This window comes from Monodelphis domestica, chromosome 5 (assembly GCF_027887165.1).
Source record: "Monodelphis domestica isolate mMonDom1 chromosome 5, mMonDom1.pri, whole genome shotgun sequence".
Taxonomy (NCBI): domain Eukaryota; kingdom Metazoa; phylum Chordata; class Mammalia; order Didelphimorphia; family Didelphidae; genus Monodelphis; species Monodelphis domestica.
The window spans coordinates 47,097,847-47,120,968 of NC_077231.1; the positions used below are offsets into that span (position 1 = coordinate 47,097,847).

The 23,122-nt window shown below is 33.8% G+C and overlaps 1 protein-coding gene across 16 annotated transcripts in view; it reads left to right on the forward strand.

The window, feature by feature from the left end:
• The window catches only part of CNOT2 (CCR4-NOT transcription complex subunit 2), a 207,503-nt gene that overhangs the window by 161,743 nt on the left and 22,638 nt on the right, over positions 1 to 23,122 (forward strand). For 14 of the 16 annotated variants that reach the window (XM_056800718.1, XM_056800722.1, XM_056800729.1 and 11 more), the window contains 5 exons: positions 720 to 786; positions 12,336 to 12,483; positions 13,526 to 13,708; positions 19,591 to 19,670; positions 21,936 to 22,061. In XM_056800718.1, coding sequence (XP_056656696.1) covers positions 720 to 786; positions 12,336 to 12,483; positions 13,526 to 13,708; positions 19,591 to 19,670; positions 21,936 to 22,061 — 604 coding nt within the window. Of the gene's footprint in view, positions 1 to 719; positions 787 to 5,500; positions 5,874 to 12,335; positions 12,484 to 13,525; positions 13,709 to 19,590; positions 19,671 to 21,935; positions 22,062 to 23,122 lie in introns of those variants that run through there. The other 2 variants (XM_007503042.3, XM_007503043.3) reach the window with 2 other exon arrangements.

The window sequence follows — 23,122 nt, forward strand, 5'->3', positions numbered from 1 at the left end:
TTTTCCTTTTTAGGGGTTTGTGTCTGAGATTTTCAGAAGCAAAAGCCCAAAAGTTCCATAATATTTTTATTTATTATTAATATTTTAACAACTTTCCTCCTAATTTTGAAATTTGAAGCCCTTTGAAAGATGGTTGAAATATTTATATAATTGATTAACATAAAGCAAAATGGTAATTAATATAAAAAAATTTCTATTCTCATTAAATTATGGTTAAGTGTAAAACAGTCTAGCCAGATACTTTTTCATTGATTATATCCTGAGCTAATTATCAATTTCTGTTGTGTCATTGTATTTATAATTCAACTTAATATATACAGAAATGTAATAAATACATTTTTGGATGCTACACTTTTTTTAAGGGATTAATTAATTGAATTTTTATAGCTTTATGAGGGAAGATGTATTAAAATGTATATTCAGTATAAAGTTATAACTTAGTAAAACTTAAAATTCTGTATTTGTAGAAAACTAATTCCATTTTCACATTTGAATTCATTTATTTACTATATACCTAAGAAATGTTCAATTTAATATATTTTAAATTGTTTACATTTTATGCTTGCATTACATGTTCTAATGAGCACTTTGAGAGCTAAAAGAATGAATTATAATTATAATATACAGAACATTTGTAACATTACTGAAGTCTAAAAATCTAAGTTCATTGAGTGCTGTGTGTAGCTCTTTATGCTCTAATATAATTAATTTGTTTCTAGATGCTGGCATCACCATCAACATCAGGTCAGCTGTCTCAGTTTGGGGCAAGTTTATACGGGCAACAAAGTAAGAACTTGCATTTATTTCGGGGTTCCCTTTTTAAATAAAGAAACAGCGATCTATATGTACATTAATGTGGAATATCAATAGAATAGATATTTTCAGGCTTTTTCATATTCAGTCTCATAATAAAACTTCATTAATTTGTAATTTGCTAATTTAGAATTATTATAATTTGGGCATGAACCAGATTGAATTTTACCATTGAAATAGGTATGAAAAAAGTATTTTCTAAGAAAAATTTGTATAAACCAGTTTGCCAGGGTGTACAAGACAACTTGTGGGGGTGGGTTTCAGATATTTTAAGAAAATCTGATTTCATGCTAAAAATAATATATTACTTATAAAAATAGAATTTCACATTTTAATGCACTTTAACACAACTTTAAAATAATGCTTCTATCTATCTCAACTCTATATTAGTTCCAATAGTATTATTCAAGCTCTGTAGTACTTATAAAGATGGAAGGGATCTTATATAGTTCGCTTCACTTATTTTCTAGATGGGAAAACTGTGACCCAAATAAATTATTTTACTTGTTCATGATTATATTCTGGATTAGAACCTAGGGCTTCTTTCTGACTCGTATTCTACTTCCACAATTACATATTTTGTCTCAAAAAATATTTTAATTCAGACTTGTACCTTAATGAGGTTAACAGTACATTTTGATTTAGTTTATGGGATTATAATTATAAATTTCCATGTTTTACTTGAAATAGCTTACTAAGTAACCTCAGTTTATGTAATGTTTGTTAATATCTGATGCTAGAATTATAGATTAAAAGGGAAATCAAGTAACAACATTAAAAGGTTTTTATTTAAAAATTTGAAAGCTATTATCCATATGCCACAGTTACAACAACAAATAATTTGAGAAGAGTATATATTCCATTTTACCTTTTAAACGAAACATGAGGTAGAAAAATGAAAGAGTAATTATAAACAGTATGGTTTCCTTCTAGTTCTTCCTTTGCATCTTTCTATCTTTCTTCTTTAGCTCTAGTAAATGTGATATCTTATACAGTGTCCAAAATTTGCTGATTGTTTGATCAAAAGAACCAATTTCATTTTCATTAAATAGTAATAAAAATGTCAGAATTCTATCTGAATGTCCCATATTCAATTTATACTAGACGTTGAATGATTGCTTATTGTAGTTGCTGCAGCTCGTTATCTTCTCTCCTTACCATATATTCCAGAAAGACTTTTTTATTTGGTCAGTGACCGTCCAAATAGGACCAGGCATTGCTAAGGTATTAATTAGTGATTGTTACTTGACTAGTTGCCTCCACTAATAGGTATTAGGATCTTATGAATAAGATGGTAAATTTTAGGTGCAATTTTAATTACTAGGTTTTATCTGTATTGTAAGTACTATAAGTTTAAGATAAAATACAAAATATCTTCACAATCTGTATTACTCTCTTTTTGGTCCCATTATTGTTCTATAGTTTTTAAAATTGGCATTGAATTGATATTTGTTGGGAGAAAATTGGGTTATGTTTGAAATTATATTAGCAAATCCCACAGACACACACATACATGAAGCCAGGATATCACTTATACAAATTGAAAAAAGAAAAAAAATTAAGTGACCAATCATGACTTCAAAGACTGAAATTGAAACATACTTCTCATCTTTTGGCACAGAGGTGATGAATTAGATTTACAGAATCAGACATGACTAATTTGTCAGTTTGTCTTGCTTGACTATTAGGAAGTGGAAACTGTGCAATAAGACATTTTTAAAATCTAACATATGTTTTTTAATTGCATGTAAATTGTTCGTTTTCTTATGTAATTCTTTCTCCTGTCCTTTGTGCATTGAAACATTTCTGTTTGATTATTGCCCACAACCAATAATAAAATTTATAAAGAGAAATCAGGGACATATTCCTTGAAGATCTTAAAAGTTCAGTGTGGCTCTCTATTAGAATATAAAATGAATGTACTGTTATAGTGTTACCTATGAAGCATAATTTTGTTTAGCAGATCTTGTCTTTTATTGACACATTTTGAATATGTACTTATAGGAAAGAAGATTGAAAAACTCAAGAAAAACTAGAATTTGAACACGGAACAATTTTCCTTCTTTCTCCTTTTTAAATGATAGCTTCTGGCTTATCTTGCTTCTTTGCTTACAGAAAGACAATCATAATCATGGAACTAGATAGCAATTCCCACAGAGCTCTTATTCTCCAGCCTAATCTGGTTGGTGGTTAATTTACTTTATCAACAATACAATTATATAGTGCTTTAAAGTTTGTAGGGTGCTTTCCTTCCCAACACCTTGTGAATTAGGTTGTGCAAATATTATTGTTCCTATTTTATAGTTGAGGAAACTCCAGTGACAGGAGATTAAGTGTACATAATCATGCAGCTATAGAACATTGGAGAGGAGAATCGAACCCTTGTCTCTTCATTCCAAGCAAGTACTACTTTCTATTGCCTTGCTACATCTCATTTGTATTGGTTTACCTTGCCTCTTTATTTCCTCAACTTTGCTGATTTTCCTTGCTTCTCTTTTATGAGAGTGATTCTTATCCATTAGCTGAAGACCCTCTACTCTTGCCAGAACACTTGTTTCAGGAGTTATCACCCCCATCTCTTAGCCTCAGTGCTGGAGGTCTTATTTGGGAAGTTACCCTCTTCTCCAAATAATGAAAGAGAAGAAATAAAAATAAATGGATTATTTAAATAAAATTACAACTTAGATGGATCAAAGAGAAAAATCTTGTAAGAGGCTCTAAAGCCAATGCTAATAGGAAGGAGCCACCTAAAAAATTAATCACACCATTTTATCACTGTGGCATTAAAGATTTCATCCAAGTATAAAAAGAAAAATAGCTTAAAAACTAAATGAATGTTTTGCTTTTGTCCTTAATGAGGAAAACAAAGACCCTCTGATTTTCATATTATCTGCTGAAGTAAAAAGAGATTAAACAAATTTGCTACAAATATATAATTGGAACAATGTAGCATCCATCAGAAATTTTGAAGAAATGGAAGGGTGAAATTTCTGGAAGTCATGAATAAAATGTGTAACTTATTGTGGGAAATTACCATTATGCCATAGAACCTAAAGAGCTGTCCATGTGACTTATCCATGTGAGAGATTACTAAGGTGCTGGGGAGGGGTGCATTATAGATTAGGGAGTTTCATATAACATGAAAATTAGTTTATAATAAAAGACACTGGAGTAAATATAAACCTCTGGAAATTAGGGGAAATTAGAGATTCCAGGTATGAGATGATGAAGCCCCTGGGATGATGACAGCAAGAATGGTGAGAAGGGACAAATGTCAGGTTTTCCAAAGAGTTCATTAGGTAATAAAGTATACTATTTGTATTTGTATTTTTTATTTATAGATCTTTCATTTTCATCAAAATGTTATATTAATTTTCTAGTGTTCACTTATGATTTAGGTCATCTTATTAAGATTTTTTATTAATATTTAACTTAGAGCTATTGATTTTTAATTGAAATTATAACTCAGCTATTGCAACTCCTTACAAAACTTAAAGTTTCAGAGTTAGATGGGATCTCAAGAGGCTAACTGGCTCAAACTGGATAATAAGAATTCCCCCAACAACATAACCAACAAGTGGTCAACCAGAAGACCTATTGTGAGCAGAAATCCACTACCTTCTGAGGCAGCCCTTTCCACTTTTGGATAACTCTCATTGTTAAGCATTCCTTGCTAACCTGACTTTGAATCCTAATTTTGCTTCTCCATTATTTGTACCCATTGTTTCTGGTTCCGCTATGTAAGGCCATACAGAAGAAGTCTGATTCCTTTTTGCATACTAATTCATCTAACATTAGCTCTTTTCCTATGTTTAACGTACTAAAAATGTTTAAAAGCAAAGAGCAAAATATAGTTCAGCACAATTTTTCCCAAGAACTTTTTAATCTGACATTAAACTGACAAATTCTTCTTGGAGGGCAAACATGCAGCTTCTTCTGAATCCCTCTAAAGTCTCTCACTCACATTTCCAGCCTTTCTCAGCCTTTGTCAAATGCTATCTATGATAGTCTTATGAAATATGTCAGAAAAGGAGTGGATAGTGGGGAATTCTAGTCTGGTATTAAACTGTTTTTGATGAATATCATGTTGGCTTTTTGTGATTACTTCATTTTAGATTTCCCCAGAAATCAAAATTAAGTTTACCAGCGTGCAGTTTACTGATACCAGTTCTTTCCTTTTGAGTAGAATTACCCCATTCAGTTCAGTGGTACCTCTTGTTTTTCACAATGATCTTTCAGAGACCAGTGACAGTGACCAACCATCCCCTTCACTAGTTCATTTAGCAGTAAGGAATGCAGTTCAGTTGGACCTTCTGACTTGAACTTTTTAGGGACTGATAGCTAATCTCTTATTCTCTTATCTGGTCTGCAGATATGCATAGGGACAATAGGCAACTTCTGTGTTGTTATAGTGAAAATGAATACAAATATGGTCATGTGAGAATTACTTGAGACAAGCAATGATTTTGATGATTTCACTTTGTGACATTAATGGTCATGAGTGTATATACATCTATTGATACTAGGCTAACTCAGAATATCAGACCAGTTGAAAATGAATTGAGCTAATTCTCTACTTTTGTTTAGTACTCCGTCAGTTGAGTATTTGACTTGGATTTTATGCCATAAAAATATTGCTCTTTTGTTATGTTTTTAATTCTGTAGTTTAAAAGAATGGATATTACTCCAAGAACACCTGCAGAAGTTGTAGCTCTTAAAGAGCACACTTCAGTGACTGTTAGAGATATTGCAGCAATTGTTGGTGTGGGGAAGTCAAACATTTCAAGGATCTTTCAAGCCTATATGAAAAAGGACCAGTCACATGGAATGCAGTCAGAAACAAAAAACAGTGCCAAGAACTGACAGACTTCCTGCAAAACTGCTTAATTAACCCTCAGAACACACTCAAAGAAGATCTTCTGAACATGGAGTAGTTTTCTTGAAGTTGAAAGAAGAGTGAGAAGACAAGTTTATAAAAGAACAACAATACTTGGTGTGAAGGAAGAATAATGTCATGAACGAGATAATACAAAATCTAGAGTACTGAAGATTGGAAAAAGGTATTTTTACAATGAAACTGATGAAGCTTACTTTTTCGTTCAAGGTTATACCAAAACTGTTATCAGAAGAATGCCAGGTGGTCTTATAAGCTCTGAACATCTTCATCAAATTGTAAAACATCCACTTAAAAAAAGTCCTGGGAATTTTTTTTTTTTACTTTCAGGTGACCTGAGAGTTTTGTCTCTATTGAGGCAATGCCATTGCTCATAAATATATTGATATGCTGAAAAGCAGAATTATTCAAGATTTACAGAAATTCCCAGTGAACATAGAATATTGCAGCTTGCCCTTTACCATGCCATGCATCATGAAAAGTTAAGACATTTATCTAAGAAATGGAGATAAACATGTGATATTTTTCTAGGAACTTGCCTTATTTAAATCCCATTGAAAACTACTTGGCTATGATCAAGGCTAGACTTGGAAAAATGGATTGTTCTTCAAAGGTTCACTTTCTCCAGTATGATATATGGTTTCATGATGAATTAAAGAATATGTCAATATAATGAGAACTCGGTGCCAAATCATATAAAATAAGTGATTACAGCAAAAGGAGAACATATTGCATATTAAATAATTTTTAAAATATGTAAAAAGTTGTAAGGTTTATTGTATGTAAATAAATTTAATTCTATTTCTTTTTCCCAATTAATATGTAGACCACTGTAATTATTGCCTCTCCACCATCAGGATAATCTCTCACCTAATAACACTTTTGGCAATATTCCTTACATAACAGCTTCCTTCTTAAAGGTTTCATATTCTTTCAGAGCTATACATCTTTTACAGAGCATCTGATCCTCCTATAGATTTTTAGCCTTGTGACACAAGTCAGGATTTCCTTCTCTTTACATTATCTTTTTTTGTTTTATTTTATTTATTTTCCATTTAAATTCTTCCTTTTAAAAAAGAAAAAGGAAATAGGTATCTGTAAACTAGAGGATAAAGAGAGGTTTTTCAAGCCCCTTTACCTTCTCTTTTAGGTAGAGGATGTGTGCTGAACTTTAAATGTAAATGACAAATACTTGCCTGTTGTAGAAAAAAAAATGCCACTCTTTGCATGCCATTGAAAATTTTCTCCTGCTTGCCATACTTTCTGGAAGCAAGCCTCAGTCCTTACCTAATAGGTACTTTTATTTATTTTCTCCTGTCCTCTCAGCTATGATAACTGCTACAGAGTTGTCATGCTCAACTTCCTTTCTCTTATCTTAGCAACTTCAGCATCATCCTTGTCTTTCATCCTTGATTCTCCTTTTTTCTCACATCCTTCAAATATTTATAAATCATTCATCTTCAGTTCCAGTTCCTTTCTTTCTTACTACTTGGTCTTTTCTCACCAATTGTAATACTATAATATTCCTCTTTCTGAGACCTAGTAAGCAAGATGAATTCTAGAGTACCTACATTACTCAAAAATTTTTATGTACTCCATAGTAGTGGTGCCAGGCTACTTGCCTTTATACTTAAGCTCCCCTTAGCCACATGATTTGGGGAAAGGAACCCCAGTTTCTTTAGCACTCAGCCAATGCTGACTTACAGGTATAGCAGCAGGTGTTCTTTGATGTCATTCATAGTATAGAGCCATTCTTCAATGAGGAGATAACCAGACTGGTAGTTGCCAATGAGATCATGGACTGGGGAACTTTGAAAGACTAGCAGGAGACTAACCAAGAAAGTCACTGTCATGAAAACCCAGAAGGAATATCTAGTATCTAAGAGGTATGGGTGGTCAGTAATATTAGCTGTCTCAGGGAAGGAAATAAAGATTAATTTTTCAGAAGAGCCATCAGATTTTATACCTTATTACATATTTTCATGCATTACAATTATCATGTCATCCCCTCGACTGATATATAAGTTAGACGATAACCTCCATTTTTGTCTTTAGCCTTGTGCCTAATAGAGTTTTCTATTCATAATAATTGTATTTGCTTTGCAGTCATCCTTTTCAATTAAGTAAATGTAACCAATTTAATGTGTATTTGAAATGGAAATTTACCGAGTTAATCAGAAAGCATTTGTTACATGTTTACTATGTGCTTGGAACTGTGTATCTTGGGGATACAAATTTTAAAAATGAAACAATCACTACTTGCAGAGAGCTTACATTCTAATGGAGGAGGACAAGAAGTATATATATATAGGTTGGTTTAGAATAAATATAGAGTGAATGTACGCAGATAAGTATAAAGCAGCAAAGGAAGGATTTATTATCACATATTTTGTGCCAGGCACAACCTGATGTAATAGCTGGGGACATTAGTAGAAAGGTTTCCTACAGACGTAGTTCTTGAGCTGTAGTTTGAAGGAAGAGAAGTACTCTATGAAATGGAGCAGATTCCCTTCCATGAAGAAGTAAATTCCTATCATGGGGGATGACCAATGCCGAGTGGGAAATGGAGTATTCTATGTGAAGAGCAGAAAGAAGGCCATTTTGCCAACATCAGAGAATCTGGAAAGTGGAGTAAGTGCAATGAGGGGGTGAAAATAGGTTGTGGCCATATTTGGAGAAGCATTACATGCTGAAAGTAGAGTTTGTATTTTACCCAAGCAACAATTCCCAAGTAGCCACTAGATTTGATTGAGTAGTGGAGTAATATAATCAGATTTGCCTCTAAGGAAAATTACTTGGGCCCATGTTTAGGATAGAATTGTGAGGCTTGGGGCAGAAGATCTTAGGAAATGAAAGGAAAGGTCCTGAACTATGTTTGGTTGTAGTTGTGTGAAAAATGGATCAGTTGTGAGAGTTCAGTTAAAATGAGTAAAAACAATTTGTTTCCCTATAACAAATCCTATGGAGAGCTTTAAGATTAATTAGTAAATTATGTCTGCAGGCTGATTATCTCATCTAAAATTGTCTCATACCTGTTTATCTGTTTCAGATAGTTTGAGTTTGTTTTGTTTTGTTTTTAATACTAGTATCTTCCATAGAATGAGGTGGAAATTGTTTAAACATGAATTGTTTTGTGGAGGGAGGAGACAAATACTGAATCTTAAAATAAGAAGATTGCAGATTTTCTGTACATTTTCCTTTACTTATACCATTTCCTTTCACTTTTAGCACAAATAATAAGCTGAAGAAAGTATGCCAACCCATAGTCAATTAAAAATTTTTTTTTTGTTGTGTTTATATCTTTCCTTGAAGACTTGCTTGGGAAATTCTTTGGTTTGATATTTCTCAAGTCTTTAATTTTCCTAATATAGTTTTGTGTGACAAACCATGGAATGTATTGGGGTAATGGCCACTATGAAAAAAATTAATATTGTAGAGATCCAGAGGTTTAAAGACATATATTAATTTGGCTATGGAAGAAGGAAAAGTAGAGGAAGAAAGAAAATAATTAGAAAAAAGAAAAAGAGGTAATAAGACAGGTGAAAACAAAAAAGAAAAAATGAGGAAGAGAAGATGGTAAAGGAAGAAAAATGAGCATGAGGACAAGGGAAAGAACAGAAAGAATTTAATTCTATGTATATGTAATAAGTTAAACTCTCTGACATAGAGAAAAGTATAAGCAAATTGCTCTTTACAATCTAAGGAAGAAAAGAAATGGTTATTCTAAGGATTAGAGAAGACTTCTCGAGAGGAGATGGTGGTAGGTGAATTAGGCTTTAAGAGAAGTGGGGTCATAAATTTATCCTTCCCCACTCTGTAATTTGTGTTATATGATATAGTAGAAAGAATGCAGAATTTTACATTAGGAAACATTGGTTTTAAATCTTCCACCTCTTATTGTGAGAATGAGCAAGTCACTAAACTGAGTATCAGTTGCTTCCTCTATAAAAATGAAAGTGGGGCTAGATCTTTATTTTGGGTACCTTTCACCTATAATATTTTATGATTCTGCTTCCAGGGGCACACTTATATCTAAAACTACATTTTTAGAATCAGATGGTGTAGAGAGCAGGGGTTGTTAAACTAGAGTCTATAGTGTCAATGGATAAATTTGGAGGACAATAGTGGGAAGTAGATTGAATTTAGACCAGGGGGAAAAAAGCATGCCATATCTTTATTTTTACCCTCTGTTTTTTACTCTTGATTACTAATGAAGGCAAAAAATATTATTATGATGAAGGAGTCTATAGACTTTGCTAGATTGACAAGGGATGTGTGACACAAAAGGTTAAAAAACCTTTATAGAGAGCAAGAAAAGGAATTGAGATGACCCAGAGATTGGTTATTTTGGAGTAGAGAGGAATGAGAACTTGGAGAAGGTTTCATTTCTTATGCAACTCTCTGAGGCTTTTTTCTGTCTCAGATTAAGGGAGAGTTGGTGTGAGTTGTCCCATTGATAATCCCATGGCCCAAATTTACATTGAGCATTATGCATTCTCTAGTTCATCACCCAGGGTCAGCTTCCTAATGGCTTTTTAATTTCTAAATTAAAATTAGTTAGCATCATGTATACGATATGACAGGTATAGTTACCTAGTTCATGTTAGAAGTATTCATTTTAGAAATCAAGGAGTTCTGCAATCTATGTTTTAAGCTTCCCGGCTTCCTGAATAACAGATCAGCATTGTTTGTATTGGAAAAGTTTGTTGAATTGAGAAGTAGTACTTCATTATGCAAGAAAATTAAAAAAAATTAGCTCACTTTCACATTCATGGTACTTGGAGAGCAGTGTTCTGGTGATTCCAAAAGAGTCGTGAAAACATAGGTCACAAGGCCACTATACCATTGATATGGTTTACTTAATTCATTTATTCCTCTTAGGACCAGGTTGACTTTTTTTTCCCCCTTTTCTTTTTTTAACCCTTTCCATCCTAGTATCAGCTCTTAAGACAGCCAGGCAAGGGCTAGGCAAACAGGGTTATAAGAAATAACTTGCCCAGGCTCACACAGCTAGGGAGTTTTGTCTGAGGCCAAATTTGAATCTAGGTCCTCCCAACTCCAGGGCTAGTGCCACCTTACTGCCCCATTAATGTTAATTAACAGATAATTCTTGCCACCTTGTCATAGCATTAAAAAACCAAACCCAAATAACTACAGTGGTTCGTGAATCATTGAAATGTGGCTTGCTTTTTAGACTAAGAAAGGTGACTTGTAAAGTTATGATGAGAGAATTGGGGATTATTTCTTTTATTCATGCTATTATCCTTCACCCTTTACACAAATTTCCTGAGCCATTTAGAACATAGCCCAATTTGTATGAAGTCACAGGTGAATTCACAAATCTTTTAAGTATTATAGTATTTATAAATTCAGATTCTAGAAATTGGGCATTTTGGTGTTCTTAATCCATGTCTTCTATGAACTCAGAGACATCAGTAGACATTCAAGTATAATTAGCATACTATGATTTCTAAGGTATAGTAGAGAGAGTAGGTGTTTGATTTTAGGAAATTTAGGTTAGAATTCTGACTAACATTTGCTATGAGTTTGCTTTGTTATTTACAAAATTAGACTATCTCCAAAGCCCTTTCCTGCTCTAAATTTCTGTTGACTTACTTTGCTTGCCCATTCATAGCAGATGAGAAGCTACAAATTAAAAAGTTTTTGTGAGCAGGTGCTAGGTAAGAGCAGGCATGGAAGTAACAGACCTTCATTTTCCTCATCTGTTTCAATAAGTGTCCAAATTCTCTTAGGTGTGAGGTCCCTTTTAGCTCTGTTGTTTTAGCTCTATTGTTCAAAGGTGGAAAGATTAATTTTATGGACTACGATGCAAACTAAAAATAGAAGCATGATGGCTGTTCTGAGTTATGAAAAAACTTAAATATTCTTCTGTATCTCCTGTATATGATGACAGGGAATTTTATCATGTGTTTTAGAACAATTTCTGACAAAGGCAGCTCAACTTTAAAGTTTTCAACAAAATTCTCTCATTTAAAACATCTCATTCTCTCATACTGTGTCAAAGTTATCTATATCAGAGATCTAAAATGAAAGGAAAATTTTAATAGACAAGTCCCAATGACATATTTGTATTATTTAATTAACCTCTGATAACATACTTAGGATATACTTAATATACTTAAGAATTTGTTAGTATATTCCCTTAATAGAAATATTTTCTCTAAACGTTATCATTTCTCACAGATCAATAAAAGTAATTAAAATGACAATAACAAACTTAATAGCTTCTTTCTCTACATAGTAACTGATGCTTTAATTTGACAATAAAGAGCTTACTAGATAGAAACAGATTTTAAGGGATCACATTGTATGTTGATCTTAATAGAACACTTTAAAGTATTGGTTCATAGGCTTTAATAAAATATAATCATTTATTGTCAAACCGTGGACATAGAAAGTTTCATGATTGAGTGTTACAAAATAAAAATGCATGACTAACCTCCATATTTAAAATCTTTTAGATTAAAAATATTTTGACATAGGAGATAGATACAGTTCAGAGAATTTGAACTCATGTCATTATAAAGTTGCAATGTTGCAATTTCTTAATGCTCTATTCTAGGATCTTTCGAAATTGGTTATGTTTCCTTTCTATAATTTTTAATAGGTGCACTAGGCCTTCCAATGAGGGGAATGAGCAACAATACCCCTCAGTTAAATCGCAGCTTATCACAAGGCACTCAGTTACCAAGCCACGTCACGCCAACAACAGGGGTACCAACAATGTCACTTCATACGCCTCCATCTCCAAGCAGGTATTTATTGGTGGTTTCAAATATTTCTTTAAAGCATATATCACTATCTGCACATATTGTGGTAGCTGTAGATCTATGTTGCTCATCTTAAAACAGATAATCTATTATTATAACGATAGACCTGTAGTCATGTAATATAAATAACCTTATTTTTGTTCTAAAGAGATGCTTTTTTTTCAGATTCGGTGCTTTTTATCAAGTCCGGGAATCAATGCACTGTCCTTATATATTTAATTTAAATATTTGTATTGTAATAGAATGAATCATTTACAAAATCTGTCTTCTTATCAACTTAAGGTCAAAATGGATGAATGGTGTGCATAATTGTGTTTCTTAAAAACCCTTGTCTTCTGTTTTGGAATCAATACTGTGTTTTGGTTCTGAGGTAGAAAAATGGTAAAGGTTAGGCAGTGGGGGTTAAGTGACTTGCCCATGGTTACCCAGCTTGGAAATGTGAGGTCAGATTTGAACCAGGACCTCCCATCTCTAGGCCTAGATCCCAATCCACTGAGATACATAGCTGCCCCCTAATGTGCATAGTTTTAGGAAAATGAATATGTTCATTTTAAAAGGAATTTTATGCTAAAAGATTTATTAATTTTGTTTTGAACCTTTGGTCATTCTCATGAAAATTTTCTTGCTTTCATCTCCTCAAATGGCACCTTCCCATAAAAAATGTTAAATAAGAAAAGAGTGATTGGGACTAAGAATACAAGTCACTTTCCATTTTGTAGTTTGCCATTTGTTACAGAAAGTAAGAATATGTAACTTTAGAAGGGTGATGATCTTAGTTATTTCATATTATGGTATTCTCTCCCATTATTTGTAATGATATTTTATATTGCTTTTGAACCTTCTAATAAGATTTACCTGTACTTCTTTTCACCAGTGTCCAGAGAAAGAACAAGGAAAAACTTAGTAAATGTGAATGTTATTATTTTTTTTAAATACATTGGAGATCTTGAATATGACACATTTTTGTGTAGAAATTTAATGAGGGGTTTTCAAGACCTCATCTTTTATTAACAATTTTCTTTTTCAGGGGTATATTACCTATGAATCCTAGGAATATGATGAACCACTCCCAGGTTGGTCAGGGCATTGGAATTGCCAGCAGGACAAATAGCATGAGCAGTTCAGGGTTAGGTAGCCCTAACAGAAGCTCGCCAAGCATAATATGTATGCCAAAGCAGCAACCCTCTAGACAACCTTTTACTGTGAACAGGTAAGGTAAATTAGATCATATTGCATGTGCACAAATTGCCTTTCTGTTTTTATTTTGGCTTCTTGCCAACATTGCTATTCATGCCCATCACTCTTTTTGTCTTTAGTTCTTTTATCTATGAACGCATAATGGTATATCATATCATATACTTTAGATCAAAGACTTCTTTCTCTTCCCCCCAGTTTCATTTCTGGAGGTGGAGGATGGGGTAGATGGCTTAATTGCTTAATTATAGTCAGATATATGCTTTTATAACCAATCAATAAGCATTATTAATTCAGTATTCTCTACTAGGCACTGTGATCTTTGAAATAAAATAAACTAAAAAGCATCTCCCTTCAAAGAGCTTACATTCTAGTATGGGAAGCAATAGCTATGAATCAGAATGTATTAGATAAATATATAATAGAGGGAAAATAATTTTAGAGAAATGATACTAGCAGCTGGGGGTGGGGGTGGGGGTGATGGTGAAGGCAGGAAAGACCTTCTAGAAGTATTGCTGAAACTGAATATTACAACTTGGTGTCCTAAGAGTGATGTTGGAATGGAGATCCAATCTCTGGTTGTGTCAAGAGTATGTAGAAAGGAGTAAAATATAAGAAGGTTCGAAAGGTAGGAAGGGGCTAGATTATAAAGGGCTCTAAATCACAAACAGAAGAACTTCATAATTTGACTTATAAGTAAGAAGAGTTTAATTAGGAAAACACTTGAGTGGAGGGTGGATTAGGATAAGGAAGAGTGAAGCAGGAATGCCAATTAGATGGCTGTTTCAATTGACAGTCAAGAATCTGAACTGTTATCTGTGAGTGTGAAGTATTAAAGAAATAAGTTATGGAAGTTGACAACTGAGTGGATATGTGTGGTGAACAAGAGAGAAGAGTCAGATATTCTTTTGAATAATAATAGGGAAGTTGAGTAGATGGGAGAGTTTGAGAGGAAAGATAATGCATTCTGTTTTGTACATATTGAGACTGAAATATGCTTATAGGAAATCTAATGGTCAAAATGTCTTACAGGCAGTTGCTAAATCAGAACTAGAGGTGAGGATAGAGACATGGTCAGCGCATAGATTTGGCAGTCATTTGCCTAAACATGATAATGGAACCCATGAGAGTTAATGAGATCATCAAATGAGAGAATATAGAAAGAAAAGAAGGCCTAAGACTAGAACTTTGAGGGATACTCAAAGTTAACAAATGTGACATGGATATAAATACAGCCACGTCTGGCTTGCGAATCAGACAAGTTAGAGGGCCAAGACAGAACAGAACCATAACAGAACACAACAGAACCACATTTTGTGTTTCCAAATTGGAGAGAGTACCCAAGATGGCCAATAATCTACAGAATGGTTAAGAAGAACCTAGAAAAGTCTATTAGATTAATCATTTAAGAGATCATTGTTAATTTTAGAGAGAGCCATTTGATAAAGTAGGAAGTCATATTGCAGAGGGTTTAGAAGCAGGTGAGAAGAAAGTTGAAAGGCCCTACTGTAGTTGACTCCCTCCAGGAGAGATGTAGGTCAGTAGCTGACATAATTGTCAGAATTTAGTGAAGGTTTTTTGGTTTTGTTTTTTAAGGATCTTGAAGAGTTGGGCATGTTTATAGCCAGGCAGCAGATTAGGCTCTGAGAGATTGGGAGAGATTGAAGATTTTAGAGACAATGGGGGTGATGGCAATCTAATCTCCTGGAGAATATGGAAAGGAATGGGATCCATGGTACATGTAGAGCATAATAATAAGCAGAAAGACATCTCATCATCAGAGATTGAACTGAAAAGGAAGTTAGTGAGATGTGATGTCAGAAGGATGAGATAAGGAAGAGGGGAAAAGAGCAAGTTCTTGGTAAATGGTCGCAATTTCTCAGGGAAATATGAAACAAAGGTCTTCAATAAATAATGAGATTCTTGAGAAGAGAAAGGATTTTGGACTACAGCTGTCATGACTGGAGTGGGAAATTAATTAAGGATTATTACTGGCCTATATAGTAAGGGCCTGGTTGAGATTAACTGGCATAAATGTATAGTGTACTTAGCACAGTTTTGTGATTTTTCTCCAGGTCCATGCAATATTACTTGTTTAGGAAGGAAAGAGGTAGATGATGGCAGTAATCTAGAGTTGAGATTTTACAGGCATGATATGTGATAACACCATAAAAAAGATGCAATATTAGAGACTCTTGTCAGGTTGGATTGATGTATCCAAGTGCCCTGATTGGGAGGGAAGAGAATAACCCTAAAAGTTATTGCCTTGTATAATATCAGGAATGGAAAGAACCATTTCAGTGGCTTACCAGTTTTTAGATGATGTGTTTTAAGTGTTCTACCTGGTTTTTCAATTGGGTCTGTGACTTTGTTCACCCCAGTGAGGGGATCCCTCTACTGACACAGCCTTGCAGCTGCTCTGAAACTTAGCTTCTTAAAGAGCCCTTCTGGAGCATCACATTGAACTCAAGCTCTGCTGACTCAAGACTTTCTTTTGATTCACTGTGCTATATACTTTCTCTCTTACAGTTCCCCATACCATTTCAGTAAACATTTTTTCCCCTGATTAATATTGAACAATAAAAGCCTGTTTTACAAAGAAAACTCCATTGAGAAGTACCACAGCAGAGTGGATGGCAAATCAGGAAGACACAGGCTTATGCCCTGCCTACCTCTGACATAAACTAACTAACTAACTAACTAACTTACTGTTTGTCCCTGGATAAGTAAATAGAACTCTCAGTGCCCTGGTCAGCTCTCCAGGACGCCACTGTGCATAGCAGGTACCATATTACAATGCAGTCACAGATCTGGTTCCAAAAGTTGGCACAGTTATCATCCCCCATATCCTCCCAAGTTAGGATCATGGCTGTTGCTGGCTTTCACCAGGTAAACTTGGCTGGTAAGTTTTTCCTTTAACAAAACCTGTGATGTCCCAAGCATGTCATCTAAGTGAATTGGTGATTTTTCAGAACTCCCCTCCAGGCCTCTTAAGTGACCGCCGACGTTAAGAATGCTGGATTTTGAGTCAGAAGATGAGGGTTTTAAGTTTACTACTGCCTTGCTTTGTCATATTAGACAAGTCACAATTTCTTCAGGGGTTCTGTTCTTCAGGAACATGGTGTAGTAATATATCCGTCTCAAGTTGACATAATGTGAAAGTGGTTTTCTATACTTCACAATGTCTCCATAATGTATGAAATGACATGGTACCTATATTCATTTCATTGGCCTAGTTAGATTCACCATTCTGCTTTGGGGAACTATCAACTTCATGGAAATGAAAGGCTTTTTTAAAGTTAGGTTTATTGCAGTTGACTAAAATATTGTTTTGGAGGTGAAAAATATGTGACTCTAGTGGGACTTTCATTTTCCTAATCTGCAAAGGAAGTAATAAGACTATATCCAGGTTCAAATGATTTTCCAGTTTGGATAATTTAGTTATGCCCAGGCTGTAAAATGAGGCTTTCTTGGAACAATGTTATTTTATTATTAAATATCCATTGATTAATTAATGTTTATAAAATAAGTCAGTATGGGGAACTCTGGGATGAAGAAAGGATTTCAGCAGAGCCTGAAGCTGATTATCATACTATTCCACCTTCTCTTTTGTGCTCGTACCCAGGAAATCCTGCAAATATTTCTAGGTAGTTAGCACAGTTCCTGTTTACTCTTTATTCCACAAGCTCCTATGATTTATATTTGTAGTCATACAATCTCTTTTTGCTATTCTTATCTGTAGTATTTCATCTGAGCTAATAGCCTTCTTTATTCTTTGCTTTCGAATTTGTATTTATTTTTATGTAGAGAAAGGTAGGCAGCACAGTGGTTATATGTTCACTAACTCTGCAATCCTCAGCAAGGCACTTAATTTCTCTGCCCCCCAGATTCCTCATCAGGGAAATTTGGGATAGTAATTGCGCCTACCTTCCAAGGCTGTTGTGAAGAACAAAGGAGAAATTCGGTACTTAGTAAAGTACTCAGCAAAACTAAAAGTGCCACAGAATTGCCAGCCATTAGTATCAGGGTATGCTGGTAAATATTTAATGGCCCACTCTGGAAAAAAATGTATGTGACATATTTTAAGCTTAATTTCCATTATTAATATTTTCTTCATCTCTTAAATTTAGAAAACAAATCCAGCCATGATTTGTAGCATTGGCCTATTTCTTTTTTTAAAAATCCTTATCTTTCATCTCAGAATTAATACTGTGTATTGGTTCTAAGGCAAAAGAGCAGTAAGGGCTAGGCAGTGGAGGTTAGCTGACTTGCTCATGGTCACACAGTTAGGAAGTGTCTGAGGCCAGATTTAAGCCCAGGTCTAGCACTCTTGTCTACTGTGCTACCTAGCTGCCAGTGCTTGCCCATTTCTGAGATAGGTATGCTCAGACTGAAATTTTAACAACTGGCCCCAGAGCCAGTCAGAATTATCCCCAGGAGCACATTCCATGTCACTTATTATTTGTCATTAAATATATTACATACTTTTGTATGTTTTGTCCCTTTGTATAAACAGCTTATGTTTGTAAAATATAAGCCTCTGAAGTGCTGTTTTAAATAACTCCTATAAAAACAAAGAATTTATTATCATTTACTGAACTATGAAATAGCTTTATATGTTTGAATATGCCTTGTTATCAATTTGAACTGAATCTGACACAATCTGTCATTGTCTTGCTTCCTTCTAGTGTGTAATGGTCTAGCTACTTGTTTTTGTAAACATTTTTAGTTTCTTTAACCTCACAAGTAGAAATTAAAAGAAAGCCTGTAATTCTACATTATAATGAGCTGAGAGTATTTTTCTAGCACTGGCTAGAAAACCAGGAGGTTGTATCATCACAGTGAACCTAAATAGTCTTAAGAAATACATTGTCAAAATATAATTTGCATTTTAAAAAATTTCATTTCTTAGTTATTTGTCATCTAAAGGGCTCCTTTTTGATGCCTCATTTTAAGGGGCTCCTATCTTCTTGAAAGCTCTATTATTGGAGTGTAAGCTTTGGCAAGTCCCACTAAGCTGGACCCAGTGATGAGACTGTATGGCTGCTAAATTAAGATTACCCTAGCTAAATTTAAAGAGTCGCACCACACCATCAAAAGGTAGTCAGGGGGTTTTCAGTTTTAGGAACCATAGCTAGTCCTTTAAAACTTTCTCTAGGTTTCACAGGCCTGAGTAGGTAGAGATAGGATCTACAAAATTAGAAGTCCAGATTCTTGAAGTATAAAGGTACTTCTGTAACCTAATTTTCTTTTGATTCAGTTTTATAATAATTTTTAAGAAAATGCCTTTGAGCCTTTTAAAGAGCTTTTAAAAATGGGATTCTACACACAAATTTTGAGTGTTAACTATGAATATGCACAGATGGGAGATGAGAAAGCAGTTGAAGGTTTGGCTTGTATTCTCATGGAATTTATGACTTGGCTTTAGAAACTAGTGTTATTATGAATGAAGTAATATATTGTGAAACACTTTTAATTCATTTCATTGGTGATAATGTTTTGGGTAACTCAGCAAAACTCAGCCATAAAAAAAAAAAGTATAAATAAGTACTCTTAGAGTAGAACTACTGAGCTATAGATTTAGTTTACTCACTCATAGTAGTGATTGGCCTCTTTCTGTCTTCTAAATGTTTACAGCTTTGATATTTTTCTAGGTAGGTATGAATTCTTTTCTTATGTTTATTTTATTCATGAAAAATTTTGAGAAAAAATAAACCTTCATTCTTATTATAAAAAATTATTAGGCAAGTTAAAGCAGGGGAAAAAAATGAATTTAGTAAAATGAGATTAACATCAGTTCCCAAAGGTGATGTAATCAGAATATGAACTTGATTTTTTTTTCTCAGTTGAAAGTTAGTATTCTTATATTATATCTAAAACTGTTTTCTGTGTACCCAGTATGTCTGGATTTGGAATGAACAGGAATCAGGCATTTGGAATGAATAACTCTCTATCAAGTAACATTTTTAATGGAACAGGTAAGCTTCTTTCCTAAGCAGTAAATAATGCAGGAGAAAAAAAAACTGTCCATTATCGAAGAATGAAATCTTCTGGGTTGTTCACCTTGATACACAACATTTTTGATGTTATGAGTGGACACAACATCAATGTTTTGTTATCTACCAATTATGGAGGGGGGATGGGAGCGGAGAGAGAGAGAGAGACAGAGAGAGAGAGACAGAGAGAGACAGAGAGAGAGAGATGCTGTTTAGCTATATAGGATATGTGTTATTTTTGCTGCCTTCTTAAAAACATCTCAACAATATTTTAAGGCACATAAGTGAAAACCCTGATAGCAATATATGGGCAGCTTTTTTATTTATCGATATTATCAGCAAAATATTTAAGGATCTCTTCCATATCAGAAGCCATTGCACTCAGGAGCATCTCTCCACACTTGACTATGAAAAAAAAAGTCTTTAAAGAGTTATAGGAAGTTTTGAAAAACATGGACACTTGATAATGTATGTAATTTTTTAAATTTAAGTTTTTCATGAGCCAACTTTCCCAGTTATAGAAAGAAAAACAATCCTGGATTACATTGAAAATTGTTGTCTAATGTTAACCAGATCCTTTAGTAGTGGGATACACTGACTCCAGTTTACCTGCAATGGAAGACAAAGGCAAGAACCTCAGACTTGAGTTGATCTATAACTGGATGCATAAGAACAAAAAAAGAAAAGCAAAGAGAAAATTTGAGTTGAGGTTGAAATAGGAAAAATGTAAGAGGTGGGTGACGTAGACTTAGATGCAGATCAAGCAGAAAGAGGCGAGTTCTGTTTTTTATAGAACTCTAAAGCTTTTAGAAAACACATTATAGAAGAATTTTTTTAAAGAAGAGAATGGTAAAATGAAAAATAAAAATTTTTAAATATGAAGTCTTGAAATTGATTTGTATTTAGCAGTTTTTATAGTTGGTATACTATAATTCCATGACATAATGTACTATGCTGTAAAATTTTGGAATAACTTTTAAACACTAATTGGACCTGAGTTAGATGGTACAGTTTTTGCTAAGACAATGATATTTAATTTGCATAACTGAGATGATAGTATGTTTCAACTGTTAGCTGATAAAAAGAGATATGACTTACTTTGGTCCTATGTACCTCTGTTACTTCTTTTTTAAAAAATTATTTAAGTTAAGCTTTTTAAGGAGAGGCATCATGGTATAGTGAATAGAGGGCTGACCTTGGAACTGTGGAAGAGTTGATGATTTACATCATTGTAGAGAGTTTCTACAAGAAGAGTTTCCTAAACAAATCAAATCAATTACAGGCTTGGAAAAAGAAGTAAGGAAGTTATTGATAGTAAAACATATTTCTTTAACATCTGAGAGACTTCTGTCTAGGGTGATGATAATGTGGTCAATTTTTCATTCATGGTAATTATCTGAAATATCTGTAGCAGAGTTGTGATCCATTTTGGTTAAACAAGTACACATACCCACAGTCATAGATCTTCCAATTTCTGAAGTAAAGAACAGATGAAGCCCATAAAGAATGCATATTGCTCCTACTTCATTACTATTTTTTGTCTTTTACTTTTATTACTTTGTCACTTAGTTTATTATAAATAAATCCATAGTTCTCATAATTACAAATTTAAAGTAAGACATTGTCACAAAAAAAAAGTGAGCTTTGTCATTTCAGCTTATTAAGAATGTTTGTCTGTAGTGTTACCCTTAAAGGAGAAAATAATCTACTTTTTTACCTTGATCCAGTTTTCAGACAAATTGTTCACTTTGAATAGTGTGAATAATAACCTTAAACCCTGATTCCAAGGTTTTATTAGTTTATTTTATGCTTGAATGTAATTTATCAACATATACAACTTTCAGTTGCAACCAATGGGTGTAGTATATTTTAAGCAGTTATTCATAGTAGTACTTACATTTCCCATAATTCTTTCATTATCTAAAAACTTTGATTTTAGGATATTTTCCAGATATCCTTAATTAAATGTTTTGTATGCTAGGATTTTAGGAATTTGTCATAGTTCCAAATGTTTTGTCTTGACCAACTGTAATTTTTTGAAGTGGTATTTTGGTAATAACTAAAGTTATGAAATCAAACCCTACCTATTTTATGAGTATAATACCTCTTCTCTATCCAGCTTTGTGCTTAGGTGATCTATACAAAATTATATTGCTATTTGGGTTTTTATTATTTAGTTGCTTAAAACCTTGAAATTTTGCACAGGAGCGCAAAGATCTATTACTTATATATTTTATCATTGTTTAGATGGAAGTGAAAATGTGACAGGACTGGACCTTTCAGATTTTCCAGCACTAGCAGATCGAAACAGAAGGGAAGGAAGTGGTAACCCAACTCCATTAATAAACCCCTTAGCTGGAAGAGCTCCTTATGGTAAGCCGAGGTGGGAGTGGAAAATGTTGAATTGGCAAATTAAAAGAAATTTTAGTGAGTGTATTTCAGGTGATAAAAATAATTAATGTAGAAAGTTGGTATATTAAAAACACTTTTTAAAGACATCTCATTAATTATGTTAACTTCAAAATTTTGATACCTGGAATGGGGGGAAAAATATACATGTGAAGATTTATAGTCAGTGAGGTGTAGACACCCATCAGGAATTCCCTCATGAACTATATAAAGTTTTCTTCAGTCTTCAGTTGCTTTAACTGTCTCTGATTCTGTCTTCTCTTTCCTCTGTCCTACACATATAGTTGGAGTATTTTAACAGAGAAGACATGTGATATTAATCAATAACCATAATGGCCAGGCTGGTTGATAAATGCCAGGGATACAAATTACCCCCCCTCCCCCCCAAAAAAAAGATCATTCCTTCTTGAAAGTGCTTGTGATGAGGGAAGCAAGAAGTATCTGTGTGTTGTATATATTATCCACTTAATAAATTTAATACAAGATAGTTTGGGAGGGGAAGCAGTCAGAGTTGGGGGGAAAGAATAGGAAAGGCTTTGTGGAGTTCATGCTTGAGCTTCTTAATGGGAGGGACTCTCCATTGGTGGAATTGACAAAAGAAGAGATGGATTCTTCTGTGTGAACTTCCACTCCATCAAATGAAGAATGGAATGTCTGAAAATCATTCTTCTAGTGCAGGAACCTATTTGCAGGCTGTTTAGATTAGAAACATAGAGTCTTAGAGCTGGTATAGATCTTAGAAAACATCAAATCTAATCTGGATTAATCTAATCATCTCTTTCCCCAGACAAGAAAAGAGAGGTCCAGAAGAGGTTAAATGTCTTGCTGAAGGGCATACAGCCAGCAGTGTGCAGCATGTGCACTGAATGTTTTTGGATTGAATTGGTGGTAGCTACTGCTGTAACCTAGGTAGAGTCCAGGAGTCCTGCAGTCCCCTGCTCATTCTTAGTGAAAAGTGTGAGAGCAGAGAAGCTTTACCTAATGACAATCCTGAAGAAATCAAATTGAAACAAACCAATAATATA